Genomic DNA, 19,085 nt, shown 5'->3' with positions numbered 1-19,085 from the left:
GTTGGTTAAGTGGCCAACATCGGCTCAGGTCATGACTTCACGGTTCATGAGTTCAAGCCCCACGTCAGGCTCTGTGCTGACAGCTCAGAGCCTGGAACCTGCCTCAGATTCTGTGTCTCCCTCTCTCTCTGCCCCTCCCCTGCTCATACTCTGTCGCTCTGTCTTTCAAAAATAAATAAAAACGTTTAAAAAAGTATTTAAAAAAATAAATAAAAGCTCAAATTAGCCATACCTTTTTGTTTTTGTTGCCGTCTTTTGTACTTTGCCTGAGGCATCTTTAGAGGAAAGAAAAGTCATGAAATTCCATAATGAACAACATGAAATAATTATAAAGCTGTAATTATAATTATAAATCTAGAGTTAGTTCCGAGGGGAAGGCATTCCAAGCAGACCGAGAGCATGCAGGGTGATGAGAGACCATAAGGCAGGCTGAGGGCAAAGTACAAGCTAGCACACGCACACCCTCCCCACAGGGGGATATGTGTGATATTCCGTGGACACTCCTGTCTACCCAAGAACAAAGAAAGGACAGAAAACAAATAGTTAAAAACTGATGAGAGCCTCCACCAGTTTGCAAAAGAAAGGTTCTGCTAAAATACACATAAAATGGGAAGATCAGAAAGCTAAAAAGGCTAACTTGGAGTGAGGTTCCGATAACACCGTAAGTAACCTGTGGTCTAAAGAATTCCCGACATTCTGCTCCTACTTGTCTGCTCAGGAGCTGCCCCTCAGCTGGCCTGGCCATGCATCAGAGCCTGCCTTCCTACACACCTAGAGAACCAGGCAGCAACCTTGAGCATTTGATAAAGAAAGCTAGAAACAACTCCGCAGGGAATCTGTGAGTCTATGAAATGCAGTTAACACACCAGCTGGGCCTATTTCCCGAATGCAGGGTGACTCTTCTGTTATCTAAAGATGTCAAAAATACTGAAGACCCGAGAAAAAAGGCCATGGAAGGTGCTATTGACGGTGCATTAATAAACCCTAAGGTGACTGCCAATCCATTTCAGATATTTGTGGCAGCAAACAAAGCAGTTCATCTCTACAGACTGGGAAAAATGAAGACAAAAACGCTATCAACTGAAATTATTTTCAATCTTTCCCCAAATAACAATATTTCAGAAGCTTTGAAAAAATTTGGTATCTCAGCAAATGACATTTCAATTCTAATTGTTTACACTGAAGAGGAAGAAAAACAAATAAATCAAGAAGACCTAATATCTCAGGTAGAAGGTCATCAAGTTTCTCTGAAAAATCTTCCTGATATAACAAATATTATAGAAGTCAAAAAGACACATAAACTATCTTCACAAGAACAAAGTATTGGAACATTACTGGATGGTATTATTTGTAGAATGTCAACAAAAGATGTTTTGTAAAATGACAGAAATATTAAAATTTTTCATATTAAAAAAATCTAGAGTTAAAGGTGATTAAATAAAAACTTCTTTAGAACTACATAATTTATATTTAGACATACCAGAAACTAACTTTATAGCATCATTTCTTTGTAATTTACTTATTTTATTAGTATACACTTAATTTTATTTTTGAAGTTGGGCTAGACTCAGACTACCAAAAAACAACTTAACAAAAGGCTGTCTGGCTGTGTGATTAATTTACCGCTGTGCCTTGGCAAAAGTTCTCTGAAGGAATTTCTTTCTTTTTTTATTTTTAAATTGAAGTATAACTGACACACAGTGTTATACTAGTTTCAGGTATACAACATAGTGATTCAACAAGTTTACAGGATATGCTGTGCTCACCACAAATGGAGCTATCATCTGTCACCATATAGTGCTATATAGTACCACTGACTATATTCCCTATGCTGTACCTTTTATCCCTGTGACTTATTCATTCTATAGGAATCTCATTTTTGATTAGGTCACCTAGCTCCCTAAACTTCTGAGTTTGTTCTGTGCTAAATCAAGCCCCAAACAGAGTTTTCCCAAAATTTAAAACCTAATGGCTTCAGTTAATTCTAACTTATGCTAATAAGGTAAATAGCCTTTTCCTAAATGGCAGCCTACACAAGCTATCCCTTTAATTGTGTATGCTTCACACTTAACGACAATCTCAATTTTAATAAAACATTCCTGGATAACCAAGTTCTTTAAAATGACTACAAACTCACCGGTACTCCTGGTGCTTTCTGTGGGTTGGTTAGCTAGATTATCCTTTCTCAGTTCCTGGATAATGCCTTTATTTAAGCACACATCCACGTGCACATTGAACAGGGTAAGATCTGAAGTCTTTTGTTCCAAGTTACAAACAGGACAAACTAGAGCTTGAGCTGTTATCACTTCAGGTAAATAAGGCTGGGGGGATTCTTGCTGACTTAATGACCCCATATCTTCCAGTGAAACAGCAGAGGAAGAATTCTGACACCGTTGCTCAGTATTAAATGATCTACTTGGAAAACCAGCACATTCCTCTTTGCTGTGCTTATCACTTAAAGCCCCTACACTTTCTGGTTTAGGTGGGTTACCTTGAGTCTCTACTAGCTCTACACAATCTACTGAACTGATTTCTGAATTCTTCTGATGGGTTTCATAATCCTGCTTCTCAGGAAGTGAAAAAGAATGATGTACATTTTCTTTCTTGTTAACTTCTGTACAGGAAGCATGTGAGCACGAGAACATTTGAGAGTTTTCACTAATTGAAGGTCCATTAAGACAGGCATCTACATGTTTATTAAAAGCTTCCAGACTGATGCTTCCTTGCTCCCGAAAGCAAATGGGACAGGTAAATATCTGAGACTTATTTGAATTCTCTGATGTTTCTAAATTCTCATTCATCTTCTTTAAAACTTGGAATGAATGTGATGTCTGTAAACTTTGTGTATCCACAGTTTCACATTTAAATGTGTCTTGTTGACCCCATTTCCTTTCTGATCGCTTTTTATCAAAGAAGCTCTTCTTCTGAGATATTTCTAGAGGTTTTAGAAACTGATCTTTATCAGTTTTCTCTAGCATATACCCAGTAGCTGACAGAGTTTGGTTTCCAGCCTGTAAGAAGCCAATAATGCTCCTTTGTTGGTGTTTCTTGTCTTCTTCATTGGGAAAACCAGACAACCGCACACCTAAATTAAACCAACCATAATTAATTTCTTAACAAAGCCAATTCACTCATAATGCATAATAATATTTTGCATAATACTGTTGTGACATATTATACAAAAGGCTGTTTAAAGAAAAATAATAAGCAATACTGCATATTTTCTGAATTAAAGGATGCATTTTCAAAATAGGTACTTTGCATGAAATTTACTTTCCTTTATAAAACTGGCTATCACTAAATAGTATCTGTTGAAGTTGGCATGATTATGTAAGTCCTTCATTTAACATCTGACATAAGATACCATTAAATACCAACTAACTGAGGCACTTGGGTGGTTAAGCATCTGACTTCAGCTCAGGTCATGATCTCAACAGTGTATGGGTTCAAGCCCCACATCCGGCTCTATGCTGACAGCTAGAGCCTGGAGCCTGCTTCGGATTCTGTGTCTCGCTCTCTCTGTCCCTCCCCCACTTGCACTCTCTCAAAAATGGAATAAACATTAAAAAAAAACTTAAAAAAAATACCAACTGGAGTCAATGTCACAAAACTCTTTAGCTCTTTTTTGTTTGTTTCATTTTTTTTAGGTTCACAGCAATAGTGAGCAGAAAGTACAGGGTTCCTACGTATCCTCTGCCCACACCATCCATAGCCTCCTCCAAGTGACATCTTACCCCAGAGTGGTACATTGTTAAAACCGATGAACCTATACTGACACAACATTAGCACTCAAAGTTCATAGTTTACATTAGGTTCATTCCTGGTGTTGTACCTCCTATGGATTTTGACAAGTGTTTAATGATCCGTATCCACCATTATAGCATCACAAAGAAGTGTTTCACTGCCCTAAAAGTCCTCTGTGCTAAGTCTATTCATCCCTTCCCCAACCCTAACCCTTGACATCCACTGATCTTTTCACTGTCTCCACAGTTTTGTCTTCTCCAGATTTCACAGTTTGAATCAGACAGTATTTAACCTTTTCAAATTGGTTTCTTTCATTTAATAATATAATAAATGTAATATAATAATATAATTTACATTTAAGTTTCCTCCATGTCTTTTTATGTGCATTTTTGTTGTTTCCAATTTTGGTAATTATGAATGATGCTGTTATAAACATCCGCTCTTTAGCTTTTAATTTTTTAAAATAAATTAATTTATTTTGAGAGAGAGCGAGCATAGAAGAGGCAGAGAGACGGAGAGAGAGAGTATCCCAAGCAGGTTCTGCACTGTCAGCGTGGAGCCCCAGGCGAGGGCTCGAACTCCTAAACCATGAGATGGTGACCTGAGCCCAAGTCGGAAGTTTAACCGACTGAAACACCCAGGCACCCCTGCTCTTTAGCTCTTTTATTTAACATCCTTTATTCAATCAATTTCAAGTGTGTGCTATCTTTCATACATGAAAGCATGACTAATGATCCACTCATAGCAGTAAAGTTGGCATTTGGAGTGCTTGTCCATATATATCCTCTCACCCAATTCAGTTTAGAAACTTGGTTTGTTTCCAAAGCAAGTGTGTTGACCTAGTGTGAATATTTTGTTTTGCTACAAAAATATTAGTATGTTTATAATAAGGTGGTGCCTTAGATACCAAAAAAATATTACATAATATACTCAATATGCACTAAATTTGCTTTCATAAAATCTGAAAAGTTTAAAATTTTGAAACATACCTAGCCTGAAGGATTTCAATAAGTAGTAAGGAAAAGAACAACTTTATTTGGTTCTTATAGGGATTAAACTAATGAGCACTGTTCCACATACATCAGGTTCTAAGAATTAAGAAAAATAGCAGCATAGGTACAAACTCCTAAAGAGGTTTAAGAAATAAAATGAAGGAGAGTCTATTTCCCAAGTTGATTTATTTGGGAAGGTCTAGCAGATATAAGGAAAAACAAGATAAGTCATACCCATAAGTCTTAATCTCAAGGGATGTGGAAAATCAGCATCAATTTCTGTTCTTAGCAATTCCTTAGCAATAGCAAATATTTCTTCTGCAGTAGAAACAACAGATGAAACTGTAAACGCACGAGTTTTAACTTCAAAATTTACATTCTTCAGTTTAATGGTAACAGTTCTACCCTGTAACAAACAGAATACATGGTTACATATGGCTTTCTAATTTCTAGAAAAAAGTTATTTTGTAGGCTACAAAAATTCAGAAAGGTCTCTTGTAATATATAACATTATATAACATAACATAGAAGTATAATCAATTATTTATAAAACATGGTAATGAAATCTGTTAAAAATAACAAGTAATCTACAAATCCCATTTTAGCCAAAAATTATTATTCCCTTCATACTTATTGTGTGCCTACTGTATGCCAGATATATGCTAAACCATTTGCATGCAAGAATTCCCCCGAACAGTTAACTGTTTAATGGGTACATAGTTTTAGTGTGGGATAATGAAAAAACTCTGGAGATGAATAGTGGTGATGGTTGCACAATATGAATGAACTTAATACAACAGAGATAAAAATGGTTAAAATGGTAAATTCTATGTTATGTATATTTTGTTACCCCCTGGAGGTTCTGAGTATGGGTTGACTTATTAACTCACTTCCAAAGAATAGAGTATGGAAACGGCAAAATAGTAACTTCACAGCTTAAGTTAGCAAACACTAACTTAACCAGGTGACAATTAGTATCATTTATGATACAGTTATCATATACCTTATAGTTATCATATGTCTTGATAGGATGTAATGAAGACAATTCATCTGTGGTATTCTTTCTAAAATTTCATAACCCTGGTCTAATCATTAGAAAAACATAACCCAAACCTAGATGGAAAGATATCTTACAGAATACCTGGCCAATACTCCTTAAGACTGTCAAGGTCATGAAAAACAAATAAATACTGAGAAACTGTCACAGATTAGAGGAGATTGGGAAACATGACAGCTAAACACAGTGTGGTTTCTGGACTGAATTCTGGAACAGAAAGAGGACTTTAATGGAAAAACAGGCAAAATCCAAATACTGTCTGGAGTTTAGCCAATAGAAATGTGCTAATGTCAGTTTCTTAGCTTCAACAAATGTATTATAATAATATAGCTATGATTTTAATAATGAGGGAAACTGGGTATAGCAGAGCTCTCTTTATTATCTTTGCTACTTTTCTTATAAATTTGAGATGATTCTAAAATTACTAGTTTATTAAAATATTTTTTAAAACAATTCTCTTCATACTCAGGTATGACAGAGAAGAATTATAAGATATATCCCATTCTTTGTAATAACCTTTGTTGTTTTGGGGTTTTCTTTTGGTAATAATTTTTGAATACCTTTGTGCTACACTTTATAATAAGGCCACCACCTCTGGTTTGAGAGTTTGGAAAAATACTAAATATGGATTGTTGTGAGTGAAGGTTATAAAATAGAAATTCAAGGACTTCCAGGTTTTTTTTTTTTTCTCAAAATGTTAAACAATCTGGAATTAGAGAACTGAAACAAAAGGCATATTCTAGAAAATCACTGTCGGAGCACCTGGGTGGCTCAGTCAGTTAAGCGTCCAGCTTCGGCTCAGGTCATGATCTTGCGGTTCGTGGGTTCGAGCCCCACGTCTGGCTCTGTGCTGACAGCTCAGAGCCTGGAGCCTGCTTCAGATTCTGTATCTCCCTCTCTCTCTCTGACCCTCCCCTGCTCACGCTGTCTCTCTCTCTAATTTTTTAGTGTTTAAAAAAAAATTTAGAAAATCACTGTCTACCTGAGGAAAACATTAAAGGATGAGTGGTAGGACATTTAAAATAAGTAAATACAGTTCTAGGGAAATTATTACCTTTGTTTTATTTTCTAATGCCATTATAACTCTGATTTTGAACTTATTCAAATGTACTCCTCAAGTAGTATAAACTCTGGAATAATACTGGAGCCAGCCCACTTTCAGAAGTTGCTTCTTCACTGAATGATCTTATCATAGGCCTCAAATATGGGTCAGAATTGAATTTGTCTCTATTGGGGATACTCTTTTCTAATGTTTCTCAATTTGTACGCAAATGCAAAATCTAACTCTTCCTTTAAGGTAGTATTTTATTATTAAAAAATTTTAAATCTAAGAATACTACACCAAAATAAAGTACCTTTAGTCCTTCTTTTTGCAGGTCTTGAGCAAGTTCACTGCAAAGTTCTTGGCACAAGCTATACTGTTCTTCTGCTTTATGTATCTCACTGAATGTCCTGGAAAGGCAAGAATGATTTTGGTGCACAGAGTAAACCATAATTCAGGATATGTTTAAATGGGCCTGGCATTAAGTTTTATTTTTCTGCAGTACAAAATTTTCAGATGAACTAAGATATAATTAAGTAAAAACATCTAAGATCTACCCGAATAATGGGAGATCATTCATATTTGAACTGACTAGCAAAGGTACATTTGCTTTATCTACAACAGTTTTTTAAAAAGTAGATTCAAGTCTGATACATCCCAACAATTAAGAGAAAAGATAAAATCTATATGATCATTTCAATATCTGCAGAAAAAGCATTTGACCAAGTATGACATCTACTCAGGATAAAAAACCTCAATAAATTAGGTTTAGACGGGCGCCTGGGTGGCTTAGTCGGTTTAGGGACCAACTTTGGCTCAGGTCATGATCTCATGGTTTGTGGGTTCCAGCCCTGCGTTGGGCTCTGTGTTGACAGCTCAGAGCCTGAAGCCTGCTTCTGATTCTGTGTGTTTGTGTGTCTCACTCTCTGCCCCTCCCCCGTTTGCCCTCTGTCTCTTTCTCTCTCAAAAATAAATAAAACATTAAAAAAATTTAAAGTAGGTTTAGAGGAAACATATCTCAACATAAAAATGCCTTATATGAAAAACCCATAGCTAACATCATACTCAGTGGGGAAGAACTGAGAGCCTTTCCCTTGAGGTCAGATACAAGATAAGGATGTCCACGCTCACCACTTTTATTTAACATAATACTAGAAGTCCTAGCCACAGCTCTCAGACAACAAAAAGAAACAAAAGACATATAAATTGGTAAGAAGTAAATTTTTTTACTATTTGCAGATGACATGATACTATATATAAAAACCTGAAAGACTCCACAAAGAACTACTAGAACTGATAAATGAATTCAGTAAGGTTGCAGGACACAAAATCAATGTACATAAATCTACCGCATTTCTATACCTTAATTATGAAGCCACAGAAAAAGAAATTTAAAAAACTCCCATTTACAATGTACTGAAAATAATAAATATCTAAGAATAAACTATATCAAAGAGGTGAAAGACCTGTATTCTGAAAACTATAAAACACTGGTAAAATTGAAGACAACACAAAGAAATGGAAAGACATTCCATGTACATGGATAGGAAGAACCAATATTGTTAAAATGTCTATACTACCCAAAGTAATCTAGAGATTAAATGTGATCTCTCAAAATACCAACAGCATTTTTCACAGAAATAGAACCAACAATCCTAAAATTCGTATGGAGCCCTAAAAGACCCTGAACAGGCAAAGCAATCTCCAAAAAGCAAAGCAAAGCTGGAAATAAACAATTCCAAATTCCAAGTTATACTACAAAGCTACAGTAATCAAAACAGTATATGTATGGTACTGGCACAAAAACAGACCGAGGAGATCAATGGAACAAAACAGAAATCCCAGAAATAAACTTGACAAAGGAGGCAAGATTATGCAATGGGAAAAAGACAGTCTCTAACAAATGATGTTGAGAAAACCAGACAGCTACATGCAAAAGAATGAAACTGGACCACTTTGTTACAGCATACACAAAAATAAACTCAAAATGGATTAAGGACCTAAATGTGAGACCTGAAACCACAAAAATCCTAGAATACAGAACAAGCAGTAATTTCTCTGACAGTGGCCATAACAACATCTTTCTAGATATGACTCTGGAAGCAAGGGAAACAAAAGCAAAAATAAACTATTGGGAGGGACTACATCAAAATAAAAAGCCTCTGCACAGCAAAGGAAACATCAACAAAACCAAAAGACAACCTACTGAATAGGAGAAGATATCTGCAAAATGACATATCTGATAAAGGGTTAGAACCCCAAATATATCAAGAACTGATAGAACTAAATACCAACACCTCCCCAAATAATTAAAAATGTGGAGAAGCCATGGACAGACATTTCTTCAAAAAAGGCATCCAGATAGCCAACAGACACATGAAAATATGCTCAATATCATGCATCAACAGGGAAATACAGATCAAACTATATAATGAGATATAACCTCACACCTGTCAGAATGGTTAAAATCAAAAACACAAGAAACAACTGTTGGCAAGGATGTGGAAAAGGGGGACCCTCTTGCACTATTGTGGGAATGCAAACTGTACAGCCACTGTGATGAACAGTATGGCGGTTCCTCAAAAATTTAAAAACAGAACTACCTATGATCCAGAAATCACACAACTACCTATATACCCAAAGAATTTGAAAATACTAATTTGAAGGGACATATGCCCCCTTATGTTTATTGCAGCATTATTCGTAATAGCCAAATTATGGGAGCAACCCAAGAGTCCAGTGATAGATGAAGGGATAAAGATGTGGTATGTATGTATGTATATGTATGTAGGTATATGTATACACACACACACACACACACACACAGAGCAATGGAAAATTACTGAGCCATAAAAAATAAAATCTTGCCATTTGCAATAACACAGATAGATCTAGAGTGTATAATGCTAAGCAAATAAACCAGGAAAAGAAAGACAAATACCATATGATTTCACTTATACATGGAATTTAAGAAACAAAACAAATAAACAAAGGGAAAAAAGGAGACAAACAAACAAAAATGCAGACTCTTAGCTATAGAGAACAGATAGTTACCAGAGGGGAGGTGGTTAGGGGGATGGATGAAATAGGTGAACAGGATTAAGAGTACACTTATCTTGGGGCGCCTGGGTAGCTCAGTCAGTTAAGCGTCCAACTTCAGCTCAGGTCATGATCTCATGGTTCATGAGTTCGAGCCCCGGGTCGGGCTCTGTGCTGACAGCTCAGAGCCTGGAACCTGCTTTGGATTGTGCTGACAGCTCAGAGCCTGGAACCTGCTTTGGATTGTGTATCTCCCTCTCTCTCTGCTCCTCCCCTGCTCGTACTCTGTCTCTCTCTCTCAAAAATAAATAAAACATCAAAAATTAAAAAAAAAAGAGTACACTTATCTTGATGAGCACTAAACAATATAAGAACTGTTGAATCACTACATTGTACACATGAAGCTAATATAACATTACATGTTAACTACACTGGGAGTTTTAAAAAGTTAGAGTCACCAACAGATTATGACAATGCCCTCAGAACTCACAACACATCATGATACACATTACACAGACTGCTACAGAGGGTTATGTTAAGAAAGTATATATGAGAACATTATTTCAATTATTGTACACCTATTTTTTTGGAATAGAAGTATTTTCAAGTAGATTTAAGGGGATAGTTCCTGGCATCTAGGTAGAGTTGGTCTAACAGACACCTGGAAATGGAGGGCTGGTGATATGAAATGTAGAAATCTGAATTCATCTGCATAAGAATATTGAAAGTAGGCAAGGGGTCATATTAACATAAAAGAGGAAGATGCTAAAGAGATATCAGGGTAATGAGTTAAAAAAACCTTCTTACTCTAATCCACCTACCCAGTTCTCTACCAACCAATGTTTCCAGCTTCCTATTCATTTAAATTTCTCCAGAATATTCTATGTATAAGCAAACAGGTAAAGATTTTCTCTTCATTTTTTACATAAACAGTAGAATATTAGACACATTGTTTATCATCTTTTCAATTCATCCTGGTGAGATTTCCTTATGAATAATTCCCTCATTTTTATATGGCAGCCTAATATTCTAATTTAAAGATGTAAGATCATCGAACCAATCCCCTATTTTTAGATTTTTAAGTTACTTTCTATCTTCTACTACCATAAAAAATATAATAATCTTGTATACATATTAAATGACATGTGATTACATGTGTGGAATGAATTCCTAGAAAAGGAACTGTGGGATCAAAGCATATGTGTATCTGTGATTTAAAAGTCATTGCCAAAATGCTGACCCTTGCGGTACGCAAAATAATAGTCGCCAAAGATGTCCAAATCCTAATCTCTTGGAACCTAGTACACTGCATGATAAAAGATACTTTGCAGATATGATTAAATTAAGATAGGGACAGTATCCTAAATTGTCCAGGTGGGTCCAATGTAACCCCAAGGGTTTCCATAGGAAGAAGGCAGGAGGGTGAATCACAGAAAGCAAGATGCTAGGTCTGAAGATGAAGGATGAGTCAAAGAATGCAAGCAGCCTTCAGAAGCTTTTAGAAAGGAAACGGACCCTCCCCTGGACTTCTAGAAGGCATGCAACCCTGCTAACACCTTAATTTTAGGACTCCTGACCTTCAGAAATATAAAAGAATAAACTTGTGTTGTTTTAAGCCACTAAATCTGTGGCCATTTGTTAGAGGACCAATGAGAAACCAGTACACTCCCTCCAGAGTTTATAACTATTTTACTCCCATAGTCTTGCCAAAAGAGTATCTTTGCCAACTGATTGGTGAAAAAGAAACTTCAATCTGTATTTCTTAAAGAAGATTGGGAATATTTTCAATGTTTTAAGAGGGATTTATACTTCCTTCTCTGTTAAGTAACTAGATCTTTCTTCATTTTTTCCTATTGGTTTACTGACCCTTTCTCCCCCCCCCACTCCCCCCCCCACCATGTAGTTTCTTTTATTTATTTTTTTAGGTTTTATTTAAATTCCAATTAGTTAACAGTTTAATATTAGTTTCAAGTGTACAATATAGTGATTCAACACTTCCATACAACATCTGATCTTCCTCACAACATATGTACTCTTTAAATCCCATCACTTATTTAACCCATCTGCTCACCTACCTCCCCTCTGGTAACTTCAGCTTGTTCTCTATAGTTAGGAGTGTTTAGGGGTGCCTGGGTGGCTCAGTCAGTTAAGTGATCTACTTGGGCTCAAGTCATGACCTAACCATTTGTAAGTTCAAGCCCCGTGTCAGGCTCTGTGCTGACAGCTCAGAGCCTGAAGCCTGCTTCCGATTCCTGTCTCCCTTTCTCTCGCCCCTCCCCTGTTCATGCTCTGTCTCTGTCTCTCAAACTTGAATGGAAGTTAAAAAAAAAAGTTAAACAGTGTCTCTTGGTTGCCTCTCTTTTTCCCCTATGCTAATTTTGTTTCTTAAATTTCACATATGAGTGAAATCATATGGCATTTGTCTTTCTTTGATTTATTTTTACTTAGCATTATACTCTCTAGTTCCATACATGTTGCTGCAAATACCAAGATTTCATTCTTATTTATGTCTGAATAATATTCCATTGTACATATAAACCACATCTTTTTTTAATGCTTTTTTTAAAAAATTTATTTCTGAGAGAGAGAGAGATAGCGTGAGCAGGGGAGGGTCAGAGAAAGAGGGAGATAGAGAATCTGAAGCAGGCTCTGAGCCAGCTGTCAGCACAGAGCCTGACATGGGGCTCGAACTCATGAACCGTGGGATCATGACCTGAACTAAAGTCAGACACTTTACCGACTGAGCCACCCGGGCGCCCCAAACCACATCTTCTTTATCCATTCATCTGTTGATGGACATTTGGGCTCTTCCCATAATTTGGTTACTATAGATAATGCTATTATGAACATCAGGGTGCATGTATTCCTCTGAATTAGTATTTTTGTATTCTTTGGATAAATACCCAGTAGTGTAATTGCTAAATCATAGGGTAGTTCTATTTTTAACTTTCTGAGGAACTTCTATACTGTTTTCCACAGTGGCTACACCAGTCTGCATTCCCACCAAAGTATTAGAAAGTTACCCTTTCTTCAAATCCTTGCCAACATTTGTTGTTTCTTGTATTGCTGATTTTAGTCATTCTCACAGGTGTGAAGTAATATCTCACTGTAGTTTTGATTTGTATTTCTCTGGTGATGAGTGATGTTGAGCATCTTTTCATGTGGCTGTTGGCCATCTGGATGTCTTCTTTGGAAAAATGTCTGTCCGTGTCTTCTTTCCATTTTAAATTGGGTTATTCTTTTTTTGGGGTTTATATAAGGTCTTTATATATTTTGTATACTAACCCTTTATCGGATATGTCATTTGCAAATATCTTTTCCCATTTTGTGGGCCCTTTCTTAACAAAAATTAATATTAGCTAATACTAATATTCTTGTGTAGTAAGTAACATTCTCAATAACAAAAGACAAAATGGAAGAAAAAAATTCATAAAATAGGACCGTACTATCTCACTTTTGGATGCTTCCTCCGCCTTTTCCTTTGAATGTTTTTACACAAATCACAGTCTAAAACAGAAATTTTTATCAAACTTATTTACTGAATATGTTGTCTTGTCAAAGTCATTCAGCTTTTCTGATCAAAAATAGTATATATGTGGGGGTGCCTGGCTGGCTCAGTTAGAAGAGTGTGCGCCTCTTGATGTTGGGGTCATGAGTTTGAGGCCCACATTGGGTGCAGAGATTACTAACAATAAATAAGTAAACTTAAACATAATAATAATATATGTGAAAAATGAACACAACCTTGTACTACACCAGTGATTCTTAAATGTATCAGTGGAACTCTGGTGTTTGGAGGAGAGATAATTGAGGGACTTTTCAAACAATGACATGTTTCCCAAAACAATAAACTCCCCTCAGGATTTTATGTGACTGCCAGACAAGAATATAAACCACCTGAACTAGGTCCCCTCTAAGCTCTCTTTCATCAATCTTAGTATTTGACACGTGCATTCACCAATATTTGAAGAGTTTCAGAAATAATTTCCACGGTCCCTTCTGAAATTTCACAAATAACTACTCAGTATAATTTTTCTTATCAACAAGTCTAGAAATTAAGAGTTAGAATCCTAAAATGCTTGGTTTTCACTGAATAGAAGCAAAACCAACACTAAAAAAATTAACTGCAGTTAAATTTATTTCCCACTGAGAGAATAGCAAGCAAAGGTAATAAAGCACTGTACTGGGATGTTTACTTTAGCAGTGTCAATTACTGAAAAATATCATTTGGTTTGCAGACAGATTTTTCTATTTCAGCGAATTTTACTAAAACTTAAAAATCAGTTAAAAAGAACATGAATTATGAACAATTAATAATAACAAAATATTACCTCTCAACACTCCTGCTTTTCCTTTCTCCATCCCTTGAAATGAAAAAAAAAAAAAGTTTTCTTTGCTTTCTCAAAGAAGGCTCAGTTCTATTTAGTCAACCAAGAGGATGTAATTTATCAATTACCATTTAAAGATCTCAGTAATGTTTTTTGTTAAAATTTATACACCATGAGAAACAATACATTTTTAAGTCTCAAAATAAAACTATCAATAAATAATATAGATGAGATGCTAATATGATTATATGTGTAATGGATCCAGTCTATATCTATCAAAGACAATAAATTTGAAAATAGACTGATATTATAAATTGTTTCTATTAAAAGCTTGAATATCAAAACCATGAGTTATAAAAACCAATATGAGTAAGTAGTATAATGGCTTGCAGTCATACAATATATGTAACTAAGTATCAGTTACCTAGTTTTTGGCCTAGTATATTAACTTTGCTCTCCTATAGTTCCTTATTACTCATTTTTACTATGCTATAGAAGCTTGGTTAGAATTTGGACACAGCAGTAGGATGATTGGGTATCTAAACCATCTAGTTTGGTTGCATTCTAGCTGTTCTGATAGGAGTAACTGAAACCAAAAAGCTGAAATGACATGGAGATTATTTGTTTTCCACATACTGAATGAACCTATTAGGAATAAGGCACTGTTCTAGGCATTGGGTATATAGTTATGACCAAAACAGACCAAGTTCCTATCCTTAAGAAACATATCTTGGTGGAGGGACATAAGTAAACAAATACAGAAGTAAATATGGAATACTTTAGAAGGTGAGAAGAACTACAGATTCTTTTTTTAAAAAGCAGAGTTAGGGGTATAGAGAATGTACACAGAAGAGAAGGGAGGTTTACTATTTTATATTATAATAAATTACCTATAAATTTCACTTCAAAGTGTTACCTGCATCTTTAAATACCAGTTTAATATATGCTATTGTATCAAGAACTATATTGTTTTCAAGCACTATGGAAATACAAAGAGGATAATTCTTAAAGAAGAAAGTTTTATTTCCCATTACCTTCAATTTCTTCAATTACTAGACTAAGTATAGTAGTGTGATTTCCTTCTCTGATCTTTTATTACATCCACTTAAGATCAAAGTCAGCTCACTATGAGCTTAAGAATGAGGAGCATGGAGAGACTGCACAACCTGCAATGCCTGTACGATTTAGCAGGCTGAATTATTTTATCAAACTTCTTTCATATGCTTCCTCAGTAATCTTCCTGCTTTCTTTTAGCTTCTTCAGTTTAAGTATAAGAATATAAAGGAGTTATTTTTTAGGGCAGGCTGACAGGATGATGACAAAATTATAAAAATAGTGCCCACTGTTCATTCCCATTCTTTTTAAAAATTCCTTCTTTTCACCCACTCCCAACAGTGTACCCTTTAGCTCTAGGATGCTTCTTTTTAAGACTAAAATGAAAGAGGAGCAGGGAAGAATCCTAGGGCCCCTCCTCTGGCTGTTTTCTCTTCTCCTACATCTTTGCATGCCTGGTCACGTCAGGGTCCTGCCTCCGGATCATGGCTGCAAACCCCCTCTCTTAACGCCCAAGCATTTTCCAGTCCCTTACTCTGAGTTATTTTCTTCATTTGTTTACTTGGTTACTTTCCGTTTCCTACACTATTATGTAAACTCCGTGAAGGCAGGAGTTTGTCCTGTGTCCTACTATTCTTCCCAGTGCCCAGAACAGTACTTAACAAAGTAATTACTCAGTATTGAATGAATCTGTCTATTATTTACGATTCTGGAAAAGAAATATAGTTGTTAGTTCATGAAAGCTTTCAAAGAACCATTAAGTCTCCTTGCTTAAGGGGTATATTTTGGAATCTGAGCCACCTTTCTTTCGTCAGCAATCACACCACCATTACCATTATGTTCTGAATGAAAAACAGGGCAGGTATGGGAAAGAAGTAACTCATCAGTCCTCTTGTTTATCTCTCCAGTTGCTGTGGCCAACAGCCAAAGAGTGATTCTTTGTTCCTCTTTTCTTTTTTTCCCACCTCCAATCTTTTGATTCTAATTCAAAAATTATATTCTGGGATGAACTAGCCTACAAAAATTTTAAAACATGTTATCTGTAGAGCTTCCATGTCAACGGTTAATACTGTTATTTCAGCAAATGATAAAGAAAAAACAGAATGACCATACATATAGCTACCTTGCCAGGTGTGTGGAACCTAGACCCAGGGAAATATGAAGAAAATGATGCCAAGATGTTTCAGAGAAAAGAAGAGAAAGTAATGCTCTCTGTTGGTAGAGTTCTGTACAAGTAATAATTCCAAGGGCCTTTAACATTTTCTCTGTAACTTTTCCTATTCCAGAAACCTAGAAAAGAGTCAGTATTTATCATTAGTATAGTTTTACATTAAGGCAAGAACAGATATTTAACCTCATTATACCTTTTATAGCCAATAAAAGGTATGAATTATGTGACTTCACGAATCATGCAAGAAAACTGCTTTAATTATTTTTGGGCACATCTAAACAAGTGTTGCAGGGAAATTAAATTTTAATTTCATGCAATGTTAAAAAGTATTAAAAAAGAGTTATGGTATAGAAACTTAGAATATGGTATAATATGGGGTGCCTGGGTGGCTCAGTCGGTTAAGCGTCCGACTTTGGATCAGGTCATGATCTCACTGTTCGTGGTTTCGAGCCCTGTATCAGGCTCTGTGCTGACAGCTAGCTCAGAGCCTGAAGCCTACTTCAGATTCTGTATCTCCTCCTCTCTGAAACCTCCCCTGCTCATGCTGTCTCTCTCTCTCAGAAATAAATTTTTTAAAAAAATTAGAAAATGGTAGAATAAACAAATTTAAAATATACAGCAAAACTTACAAATCTTTAGTATCCTATTATCGGTTGTAACCTAGTAAAGCTGGTATGTTCCAGAGTTCTTTGACCCCAGAACTTTTTTTTAATGGAATACCTACTCATATCCTGAAAACCACAATGGAAAATACTGCTTCAGTGTTACACCTTATGAATCTTTAGTGTACTATTACCTGTTTGACCCACCCACTAAAGCTGGTATGTTCCAAATTTCTTTGAGAACTTTTTTAATGGAACATCTACTCATATCTTGAAAACCACACTGGAAAACATGGCTTTATAGTTATATCTTATATATTCTAAACTATTCAGTGATCACACATTAGATACTTTGAATCACTTTTTGGCTATTTGGCTAAGAACTGGTGTAGTACATTATATTCTTTGATTATGGCCTTTCTTCTGAGCATTGAAAAATGTTTATTTAAATCCACTCCTATACATTATCTTGAGCAAGAAAACTAAGCCCTAGAACATCAAACAGTGTCTAGTGCAATTATTTTTTTTTCAAAAAAGCATATATTCATATACAGAAAAATCTACAAGCTGTAAAAAATAGTAAAACACACCCTTTCTATTACCCTAAAAGATCATTTTACCATTTTAAAGATAGTGAAGTATTTATTTGTCAAGAATAAATTTCTAAATCTCTGAAGTATCATACTGATTAATCTGATGGCAATCTAGACTTTAGAAACTAAGATAGTATATTAAGTTACAGCTGAAAGGACACTTTCAAACATTCTTTTTACTTTCATTTCTGTTCTTCCTGGCAGAAATACACTTAAAAGTCTTTCATCTATTACTTTCTTAAAACTTTTTGGCAAACAAGCTTCTTAAACCTCAGTTGAAGATTTCATACAAAGATTTCTTCAAGCCCAAATACAAGCATCCATTTAACTTCTTGCTTGTTACCTTTAGGTCTAGAACTTTTCAGCAAACAATGATTATTACCATCCTAAATAATGTTTCTTCCGAATACATTTATATAAATACATATATGTTTATTTATATAAATAAAAATTAGGGGCGCCTGGGTGACTCAGTCAGTTAAGCGTCCAACTTCGGCTCAGGTCATGATCTCACGGTTCGTGGGTTTGGGCCCCACGTCAGGCTCTGTGCTGACAGCTCAGAGCCTGGAGCCTGTTTCAGATTCTGTGTCTCCCTCTCTCTCTGACCCTCCCCTGCTCATGCTGTGTCTCTCTCTCTCTCAGAAACAAATAAAACATTTAAAAAATTTTATATAAATAAAATTTATATAAATTTTATATAAAATCTCACCTTTCTAATGGGTAAGTCCTTGATGAAGTCCATCACAGCTTGTCTATTGGGGAGAATTCGGTATTGTCCATTTGGTTTATTCTTATCACTGCATACTTTTGCTAACATTGTATTTGGGGCAATGCCTTCAAAGAAGAATACTCTGATGAGTCAAAGAAGTTGACATATAGGATTTCAAATTATGTGATGACAATATTGAAAAATATGGTGAGTGCAAAAAATCTGAAACGATGTGGAACAGTTCTTTAAAAATAACATTTGATAACTTCCAATCTCCTCAGGGCTCAATATGATTTTAGGAAAAGGAACTGTAGTAGTTTTTGCAACAGCAGAAATAGGAATTTTTAATCTCTCCATGGTATTTTATTTAAGAAGTTTTTAATGTTTATTTATACTTTTGAGAGAGAGACAGAGACAGAAAGAGACAGACCACAAGCAGGGGAGGGGCAAAGAAAGAAGGACACACAGAATCCAACTCAGGCTCCAGGCTGTCAGCACAGAGCTTGATGCATGGTTCGAACTTACTAACTATGAGGTCATGACCTGAGCCGAAGTCAGATGATTAACTGACTGAGCCACCCAGGCAGCCCTTTCTCCGTGGCATTTTAAAGTCTAAGAGTAACTTCTGAGTTTATTTAAGTGATATTATTAGTTTATGTACCATCTTTAGAAGCAATACAGGGCTGACTTACAGAAAAGATCCGGAATATAATTTAGGATGGATGTTTACTCTTTGACAAAGTCTTCTGTATAGA

At 35.6% G+C, this 19,085-nt stretch overlaps 2 protein-coding genes across 6 annotated transcripts in view; one reads left to right on the top strand and one right to left on the bottom strand.

Annotated features, from left to right (window-relative positions):
• POLK (DNA polymerase kappa) overlaps positions 1-19,085 on the bottom strand; it is a 73,959-nt gene that overhangs the window by 1,716 nt on the left and 53,158 nt on the right. For 3 of the 4 annotated variants that reach the window (XM_039245547.1, XM_039245548.1, XM_039245550.1), the window contains 7 exons: positions 18,331-18,455; positions 16,379-16,545; positions 14,206-14,238; positions 7,149-7,245; positions 4,971-5,142; positions 2,138-3,085; positions 233-275 (listed from right to left, as the gene is read on the bottom strand). In XM_039245547.1, the coding sequence (XP_039101478.1) occupies positions 233-275; positions 2,138-3,085; positions 4,971-5,142; positions 7,149-7,245; positions 14,206-14,238; positions 16,379-16,545; positions 18,331-18,455 (1,585 nt within the window). The remainder of the gene's footprint in view (positions 1-232; positions 276-2,137; positions 3,086-4,970; positions 5,143-7,148; positions 7,246-14,205; positions 14,239-16,378; positions 16,546-18,330; positions 18,456-19,085) is intronic. The other variant, XM_039245549.1, reaches the window with a different exon arrangement.
• LOC120240726 (EKC/KEOPS complex subunit TPRKB-like) lies at positions 826-1,379 on the top strand. Of its 2 annotated transcripts, XM_039245557.1 has the most exons (2): positions 852-893; positions 990-1,379. In XM_039245557.1, exons 1-2 carry the CDS (start codon positions 852-854, stop codon positions 1,377-1,379), a joined length of 432 nt encoding a protein of 143 aa, XP_039101488.1. The 2 variants fall into 2 exon arrangements, with proteins under 2 accessions (XP_039101487.1, XP_039101488.1); XM_039245556.1 differs by having other exon boundaries at positions 826-1,379.

This window comes from Hyaena hyaena, unplaced genomic scaffold (genome assembly GCF_003009895.1).
Source record: "Hyaena hyaena isolate Hyena2069 unplaced genomic scaffold, ASM300989v1 scaffold_260, whole genome shotgun sequence".
Lineage (NCBI taxonomy): Eukaryota > Metazoa > Chordata > Mammalia > Carnivora > Hyaenidae > Hyaena > Hyaena hyaena.
Note: the sequence above shows the minus strand (reverse complement) of the source record. Positions and strands in the feature narration are given on the sequence as shown.

What these genes read in the sequence shown, in the direction of transcription:
- LOC120240726 (XM_039245556.1), top strand. Translation starts at nt 852, where the DNA reads ATGCAGTTAACACACCAGCTGGGCCTATTTCCCGAATGCAGGGTGACT.